At 45.6% G+C, this 9,403-nt stretch overlaps 1 protein-coding gene across 1 annotated transcript; it reads right to left on the reverse strand.

Moving 5' to 3' along the window:
* Positions 1–706: 706 nt before the first annotated feature.
* On the reverse strand, positions 707–1,864 carry LOC308088770 (phosphatidylinositol 5-phosphate 4-kinase type-2 beta-like; the record flags this gene model as incomplete). The annotated part of the gene is made up of 1 exon (XM_080433348.1): positions 707–1,864. The coding sequence occupies exon 1, from the start codon at positions 1,754–1,756 to the stop codon at positions 707–709; it is 1,050 nt and encodes a 349-aa protein (XP_080289474.1). The 5' UTR covers positions 1,757–1,864.
* Between the last annotated feature and the right edge of the window lie 7,539 nt (positions 1,865–9,403).

The following is a 9,403-nucleotide window of genomic DNA, read 5'->3' on the forward strand; positions in this document are numbered from 1 at the left end:
CAAATTGTCAAATAATATAGGAGACAAACATGTTGAAAATAGTCGATCTACAAGCTACAACGCCTGAGCTTGTGGATCTGCTGTTTTCACAATATTTATCTGTGAAACCGAGTCAAACAAAGTTCCAGTTCCAGTCCCAGTTCCAGTCCCAGTTCCAATCTCTCTCTAGGTGGTCCTCAGACGAGCCCTCCATCGTTGCTTCCAGCCATCCCAGTTCTCCGTACATCTGGCCACTTTGTTGGTACTTTGCGCTCCTGCATCATTCTGGAGTACAAATATGAAATATGAAAACATATGAAAAGGTTGAGAGAACCACTGGCATAGACCAGCTGGTACAGCATGTACATGAGGTTGGACACAAGGTGCATAAGGTACAGTATGTACATGAGGTTAGACATAAGGTGCTACAGTTTGGTAGGTCCAACATAGCAGCAGGGGCGGCGGCCATAGCTGAGTGGTTAGTGAGCCCGCCTAGGGAGCCAGAGGCGCTGGTTGCCACAGGTTCGATTCCAGGCCAGCCCAGCATATGTGACGATGAAATGAAATTTGTCCCTGAGCAAGACTCTTAACCCCTAATTGCTCACAGGTTCTCATTGGAAACAAGACCGCAAGGACTTTCATGAACAACCTGTTAAAGGGAATTATCCTTATCCTTAGCAAGTATGTTACAGTACATGAGATTTAGATGAGGCCGTGAGAGATGATTCTATGTTAAGATGGCGGTTATGAAATCTAAGAAGCGTTTGGAGTACTGCTCCGGGTTCACCGTGGAGATGTCGGCCCGTGCACCATGCTTCACCGTCTTGGCGGCGTGCGCCGCCTTCTTCTTGGCGTCGTAGTGCGTGAGGATGCCGATGATGGCCATGAAGTACACCTCCTTCTTGGCCGCGCCGGCGTGGCTCTTGATGGCGTAGACGTCAACGGACGGGTCGAACTCCCCGGGGCTGAAGAAGCCTCCGCCCGTCCTGTCGTACTCGTCCTCGTTTCCTCCCGCGGCCTCCACGGCCGTCCCCTCCCGCTTGGCCTTCTCCACGTCGTGGATGCCCACCAGCAGGCTGTAGTCCATCATCTTCAGCGTGGCCAGGAACTCCACGTCGCGCTTCAGCTTCTCCAGGAAGTGCTTCTTGCTGTCGCCTCCCGTCTGCAGCCTGTGGCCCTGGCTCAGGAAGTCGTTGTCCTTGAAGGTCGGCAGCTCCTTGGCCTTCTCCTTGGGGCTGGCCTCGCGGGCCACCGTGGAGCCCTTCAGGTCGTACTTTGTGTGCACGGCCAGGCGGTGGCCGAACACGTTGCGCGTCACCACCGCGAAGGTGTCCACACCTTCCACTGTCAGCTTGTACATGCCCAGGAACTGGGGCAGCAGCGTGACGCCGTGACACTCCACGATGAACTGGTGGTACCTCTTCAGGATGTTGTGGATCTCCGCCACGTCCTCGCTGGACACCGTCTTGACGACCAGTCGGCGGTCGCAGCTGCAGAAGATGCGGTGGCCGAAGCGGCCCTGGTCGTCGCTCTTCAGCGGGGCACCCTTCGTCAGGGAGCCCTGGTAGTCCTGGTCGTCCACGCCAAAGCGCTCGCGGATGTTCCGGAACACGAGGGGACAGTACTCCTTGAACTTGAAGTGGCTGGGCAGGTGTTCCCTGCTGAACAAGTGGTTGTCCACTTTGATCTTGCTGTGCGCTTTGAAGTCGTCCGGCAGCAGCATGACCGGTACGGGCAGGTGGCTCAGGTCGTTGACCGTGTGGTTGACGCCCCACATCAGGACGTTGAGAACGGGCTCGCCGGCGACAAATAACTTCACTTTCTGTCCGATGAAATGTTTCTTTTTCGTCTTGGTCTTGCTGGAAACCACAGTCTCTGCTGCGGCACTAGTGGGTTTGAGCGCCATTGTCTGTGGCGGCCAGAGGAATTAAATGAAAGCTTAATCACTGGAGCCCTTTGCCCCGTTTAGGTTCTGTGGAATGGAGCACCGAGTGAAGCCTTTCCCACGTTGAACTATTACAGAATGGAGCGCTGAGTGAATCCTTTATTCTTAGCCGGAGAATCTACACGTCAACAACATGACGTCAGCCTTTCACAAATATTGAGTCGTGTGGAACTTCATATTTGGACATCGGTACTTGGGGGCCAGTCTAGCCTGGTGGGATGTGAGATTAGAATAAAAACGTGTTAGGTTTGTTTACAGTTTACAGAACGGTCGGACGCTGTCCGAGTTACGCTATCGGGTGACATAAACGAGACAGACAGAGAGGAATTAAATACAGGATATTAAATGTATGGGACATAAATGGAACCGACCGACTACATAACTGTATGATGGTTTGCTTAATGTGCAACATTGTTTTCTCACTCAACAGTAAAAAAAAAAAAAAACATCAGGGGACCCCCCACACATCATTTAGGGACCTCCCCCTTGGGTGGTTTGATAACCACTGAACCACTAAAACACACTCTTGATACTCCACCAGTATCATCAACCACAACGCGCTTGTAGATCTGCTATTTTCAAATAGCCGCTGCATACGGGCGCTCAAGTGGACCTAGTAGTCGCTTCTATTGGGATCGGTTTCATTGTTGCATTTTTCTCTGGCAAAATCTGGCAACACTGGCTCTAATCTGTGATTTCTGAAACAGCACCCACTGAAACAGCACCCACTGAAACAGTGTACAAATGGAACCAATCGGTTCCATTTGTACAGAATATCATACAATCAGCTTACAGGTTACGGGTATGAAAAACAAGAAATATGTACAATAGACAGTTCGAGGGGGGGGGGGGGGCTTCTGTACTCCTTTTGGTGGGGCATTCCACATTTGTGTTGCATAGCAACACAAATGTGGAATAGACCCTGCTTCATCTCTCTCTCATCTATACAATATGTAGTGGGGGTCCCTGCTTCATCTCTCTCTCATCTATACAATATGTAGTGAGGGTCCCTGCTTCATCTCTCTCTCATCTATACAATATGTAGTGGGGGTCCCTGCTTCATCTCTCATCTATACAATATGTAGTGGGGGTCCCTGATTCATCTCTCTCATCTATACAATATGTAGTGGGGGTCCCTGCTTCATCTCTCTCTCATCTATACAATATGTAGTGGGGGTCCCTGCTTCATCTCTCTCACATCTATACAATATGTAGTGGGGGTCCCTGCTTCATCTCTCTCTCATCTATACAATATGTAGTGGGGGTCCCTGCTTCATCTCTCTCTCATCTATACAATATGTAGTGGGGGTCCCTGCTTCATCTCTCATCTATACAATATGTAGTGGGGGTCCCTGCTTCATCTCTCATCTATACAATATGTAGTGGGGGTCCCTGCTTCATCTCTCTCTCAGTTAGGAAGTTGAATAGACAACTTCCATGTTCATTCTACAAGGATTCAAGGATATTTGGTGCCATCTAGTGGACATTTAGCAGGCGTACACCTGTGAATTGACGGTGTCAGTATAGTTATAGTATAGTAGCCTATAATAATAATAATAATAATAATAATAATAATAATAATAATAATAGTATAGTTGCATCTGTCAGTGAATATAATATGTAGTGAGCTTGTAGATCTGCTATTTTCTGCAAGTGTTCCCCTCAGAATAGGGATGCTAGGTGTAGCGGCCCTTGGATACTGAATGATGATAACGAAGATGGATGGTTTCAACAGGTGTATTTATTTTCTTCAACAAGATTGAAGCTCTGGTTCGAACACCGTGAAAACTATAAAAATGGAAATAAATACTGTTAGTCAAATCATTTCATAGTTTCACTCAACAATAAAATCAGTGCCTTTCAAAATATCACTTTCAAAGTACAATTCAACAATAAAAGTTAATTTATAGTTGATATAATTCAGTGAATTAATGCAAATACCAAAACTAAAATGTACCATAACCAAATCAAAAATACCAGACAAACAATGAATAGATCCCAAAATAAGTCAGAAAGAAAATTCAAACAAACAACAAACAAAGGAACACTCCTGTACCTCACTCCGCTAATCCAGGGGTGCTATACTGGGCTGGGCTGCTTACAAAGCCACCTTGGCTTCAGGTAAACATCAAACAATCATTTGTTTGCACCAAACATCACAACAGGCGCTGTGAACAACATATAAACAACCTTACTCAAACTGCGCACTTAAAGTGCAGAATACAAGGTTACAGGTTACAAACAGGCTACAGAAAGTCAAGGCAAACAAACAAACATTCCGTACCGTGTCGCGCTACGTTGGTGTGCAAACGTGCGTCTCTCTGCTCTGACCGTCACTGAGTGAAAGGATCTGTCTGTGAAGCTAGCACGCCTCAGTTAAGTCCGGTCTGGTGACAGGAAGTGTCAAAATAAAGGTATCCCAAAATGCACAGGAAGTGTCAAAATAAAGGTGTCCCAAAATGCACAGGAAGTGTCAAAATAAAGGTATCCCAAAATACGCAAAGTAAATAACAAATCAACTTCAAACTAAAGCAACATTTGAAGTTAAAAGGAATCAAGTGTCACAGACACTTACACTCCCCCCAATCATGTTACACAGGGTAACTCATTCCAAGTGAAACATGATTCACAACGTTTACAGGCTCGATGAGGTTTGAGAGGATTAATTGTCCAGTCGTTCACTCTCCTTCCAGCAGTTATTTCTGATATTGGAGGCGTAGTCATCCTCCACATTCTTCTCAATTTTCTGCAGCGCTGAGCCCTTGTGCTCAGATTTAAATCCCTAGTGACATAGTAGTCCACTTGCAGGTTTTCTGTCTGCCGTCGTATGTTCTGCCCAGTGGATGGTCTGGAGTAGAGTCTGTAGGGGGGTGTGGACACCATAAACTGACTCAAGACGGATACCAGGATCAACGCTACAATGGGCATCAGTTGGATGAACGTGGAGAAGCTATTATCTCCTTGTTCCCCTGCTCTCTCTTGTCTGTTATCAAATTCAAGTTGGCTGGTAATCAAGGCCTTTTCTAAGTCTGCCTCGTACAGCTCACTGGTTATCTGCTTATCCCTCTGTTTCCATTGTTGCCATCCTTCAGCGGGTACATTCCCGTCCCCTGCTGTAGGATTGAGAAGGTCCTTTGCTACAGCCTGGAGACTAGTCATAGGTGGTGGGGCAGATGACTTCTGATGGATCTTCTTAAAAGCCAGACTTCGCAACTGATTTGCTTCTGTCTGTTGCTTATCTCTTCCCCTTTGTAGAGCTGCAACCTCCTCCTTTAGGCTGGTCTTCTCTACGCACCACTCTGCTTGCAGTTTATGCATGAGTTCCTGTTGTTCTGTGACCTGCTGCTCAGCACTCCCGAGTCCCTTATTAACCTCTTGCACTTGCTGTTCCAGACCAGCTATTTGTACGTCTGTTCTCTCTCTGTAGGTTTTGGACGACTCGTCTTGGTGTCGTAGAAGCGTTTGCAGCTCAGTGACACTACAGTTGGTTCTGAATATCTGGGCCTCTAGAGAGCTGATGTTATCTTTGTGGGTTGTCCGTGCCTGCAGAAGTTCCATCCTGGCCTCGTCTAGTCTCTGCTCCAACTTGGACTTCTCCTTCAGAAGCTCCTGCAGGTGTTCATCCTCACTCAGGTTACCCTACAGTCGTGCTGACAGAGATGCATTCTCTCTCTTTGGTTCCTCTGTAGACGACATGACGGGAACAATGCTTGAGGTGGTAGAAGCTCTTTGGAACACGGCGGGATGGGTCTCCTGACCTGAATGGTTGTTTGAGGAAGTAGACTCCTTCGCCATTTCTCCCACAGGTCTCTCTCTGTCGTCATGCAAGCAGGTAGGATGTCGTCGATTGCACACGCCACAGGTATGTCGCCTCAGGCATTCTTTACTAACGTGTCCTTTTCTAAGGCAGGCGAAGCAGAGATGATTTTTGAAAATATAGGCTTTCTTGTCTTCCATAGATTTCTTCGAAAATATGGGGCATGTAGCCACACCATGTGCTTCCTGGGCACAGATGGGGCAGGTGAATGAAGACATGGAGTTGTCATTCTGGGCAGTGGTATGGAAAACCCGGGTTCTGTTAGGCATTTTCTCATCTGGGGGTCTGCGATTCACCAAAAATGGAGAGGCAATAGGGTTACAGATTCTACTGGCTTCCGTTTGAAGGAACTTAGTGAAACATGAGAAGCTTGGATAGTCGCCAGCTTCATCCAATTCCTTTATAACAATTCTGCTCCAGCCACACACAATCCACTCCGGTAGTTTTTTAAGGATTTTGTGATTCTCCTCACAGTCATTTAGTATCGATAGTCCTTTAACATGTGGCATTGCCTCAACGCAGCTCTGGAGGAAATCAGCAAAGTCTCGGAGGGTTAGAGCTGACCATGGGCCATTTCGTTAGCTTGTCCCGGAAAGCTCTTTGCACTACGAAGGCGTTTCCGTATCTCTCCTGTAGAACTCTCCAAGCTCCCTGGTAGGCATCCTCCGAGGTTCTATAAAAGAAACCTTCTACTGCTCTGAGGGCTTCTCCGGCCAGATAGTGTTTGAGATAGAACATTTTTTCACTAGCGGGTAGAGGTTGTTTATCTATTAGTGCCATGAAGGACATTTTCCAGTCTATGAATTGTAATGGCTCACCAGAGAAGGTTGTTGGTTCGGGAGCAGGTAGACGGTTTATACTGAGTGAGCTTATGAGTGATTGAGCGAGACCGGTGGTGTCCAGGGTAGCTGACGTGTGACTGAATGTTTGTATGGGCTGAGATGAGATGGGGTTAGGTTGAGCACTTGATGGGACATTTGGAGGAGCGGAGAGTGGGTTGTTGTGGTGTTCAGAATTGCCATCAAATCTGTTGTATGCTTGGACCCGTGCTGCTGCTACTCGGATGTCCTTTTGTGTTTTAAGTTGTTTTAGTTTAGTTTTTGCTTCTTGGATTTCCTGCAGGGCCTTGGCTTCCTCCTGGTTAGCGGCAAGGTCTGCCTCTGCATCGGCTCTCTTGAGGCTTTGGAGGAAGTTTTAGAGTGGTGGCTGGAGATGGAATTTGAATCGTCAGTGTTGACTATGGAAGGGGGTTTTGGGTGCAATTGGCCGGTTCCACGGGACTGTGTCCGTTTCTCTGTGTTATGGGATGTTTCGGAGATGACTGTTTCAGTGTTGGTGTTTCCAAAAATAGAGCCGTAATCCTCCTTATTTAAGGCCATTCTGACGCGTACCTTTGCGAGCTCCTCATTAAAAGGCCTGTCAAGGGCTTCCAGGTACTTGTCCACTATCTCACATATCTCTTCTGTGATGATTATGCAGGTATCCATTCTTTTGACGATGTCCGGGGTGGCAGTGCAGTTGCGTTGAATTGATTTATAATGTTGACTTATTACATCATGTTGGTGCTGAACAGTTTGTTTGATGTCCTGGAGGATCTCTTCAGAACAAAATGATTTGAATGCTGTTCGGCCATCTTTTGCTGAATGCGTCCAGTTAGTATATGCCTTGGTGAATGCCTTTTCATATTCAGTAGCGTCTTGTGTGCCGACTGTCTCTTCTGAATTTGCAGGATGCTCCATATTGACGGTCGTCTCGTTGGTGTTTGACATTTGCTGGGATTTTTGCTGTTGTGTGATTATTTTGACTTCAGAGGTTAAATGGTCTGGGTTGGTGTTCAGTGTATATAAACCGTTTAGCACAGAGCAACTCCACAGTATCACTTTGAACAGCAAAAGGAATATCAAACAAAGCCTACAAATTGCAGTACAAATATGCAGACGTCCCTTTCAACAATGTATCAAATGCAGCTTAAAAGTTCTTAATTCCTGGTTAAATCCCTTTGACCTGTGAGACGGAACCTTTAAATTCCAATCACATTGAGAAAAACATTTGATTTTCACCCTTATGTTTTCTTGTTTATATTTTATATTTTTTATTTATTTTTTCAATTTTATTGTCCTTTTAGTAACCTTCCCACCAGAGAGGCTACCCATTATAACTTATAAGTCCCCTCAATGAGTACACTAGTGACTGTGTTGGTGTGTGACAAACTTGGGGGGCAGTGGGCTGATGACTTAAGCACAAGGTGGCTGTAGATGAGATGTATTGGTGGTATTGACGTTGAGTAGCTTCAGCGTTGAGTTTTCACGTTGATGTGCAAACGTGCGTCTCTCTGCTCTGACCGTCACTGAGTGAAAGGATCTGTCTGTGAAGCTAGCATGCCTCAGTTAAGTCCGGTCTGGTGACAGGAAGTGTCAAAATAAAGGTGTCCCAAAATGCACAGGAAGTGTCAAAATAAAGGTATCCCAAAATACGCAAAGTAAATAACAAATCAACTTCAAACTAAAGCAACAATTGAAGTTAAAAGGAATCAAGTGTCACAGACACTTACACTAGGGTTCAAGTGGTTAATGTAAAATCTAAGGACCCCCTGTTGTAGACGCATGCTGTAAACCCCATCACTCAAATAGACTCTAAAAATAGTTCTCAACCTTTTCAGGCCGTGACCCCCCCCCCCCCCCCCCCCCCTCCACCACGCCTCGCACTGCAAGGATTTGTGAGCTTGTAGATCTGCAGTTTTTTTCAAGTTTTGCCTCGTTCTTAAAGTTTGACCAGTTTTTATAGTTTGTTGACTCCTTAGATTCTCCTTAGAGTTAAATGTATATAAAAGTTGTTGTCGCTCTAATAAAGATGTATTACGTATTTAAATAACTGATAGTCTACTAGTGTGTATTAATGTGCATTGTGTATAATCTGTAATATAGAATAAATAATATAATCTGTGTGCAAATAAAGTTGAGGGAAAAAAAGGAAAATTGACGCGCCCTGCACGCACGGCGCATGCGCAGTGCATCCAAAGCAGCGTTGCCATGTCTGCTTATTATAAGCGACTTTGGGCTTGTTTTTCTGTAAAGTCTGTAAATATTGGTTTTGATTGATGTAGTTTATTTAGTAAGACATGAGAATAGTACATGACAGTACATAATAGTACATAACAGTACAAATTCACAATACAAGGTCTACTAAACTGGAACTCTCACTAAGCACTAAGCTTGTTTAAGATGAGAACCCCATGCACACAAATCATGATGACATATAAGAGACAGACAGATATACACACTACTATACAGAATGTCATACAATCAGCTTACAGGTTACTGGTATGAAGAGAGAAAAAATATATATATATACAAAAGAGGAAAATTAAGGAGGGGGGGGGGGGTAGGGGTAGTTGTTTATTGTCTCCTCCAGGCCAAAAGGCATGGCCAAGACTATGTTTTGCACCCTGTCCGGCCGTACACAAATCTGCACACATGATCTCTATAGTCATGACTCATGTGATCAAGACGGATCTGTTTGATTCTTCATATCATTATTATAGCGCCACCAGGAGGCAGATTTTTGCAAAACATTTTTGTCTGACAGTCACAGGAACGTTCGCATGGAGAACCATTAGCATTGCTCAACGCTAACATTTAAGACCATGAAAGGCCACCGGGAAC

The sequence above is a fragment of the Gymnoscopelus braueri genome (genome assembly GCF_963280865.1).
Source record: "Gymnoscopelus braueri genome assembly, chromosome: 7".
NCBI classification, from domain to species: Eukaryota; Metazoa; Chordata; class Actinopteri; order Myctophiformes; family Myctophidae; genus Gymnoscopelus; species Gymnoscopelus braueri.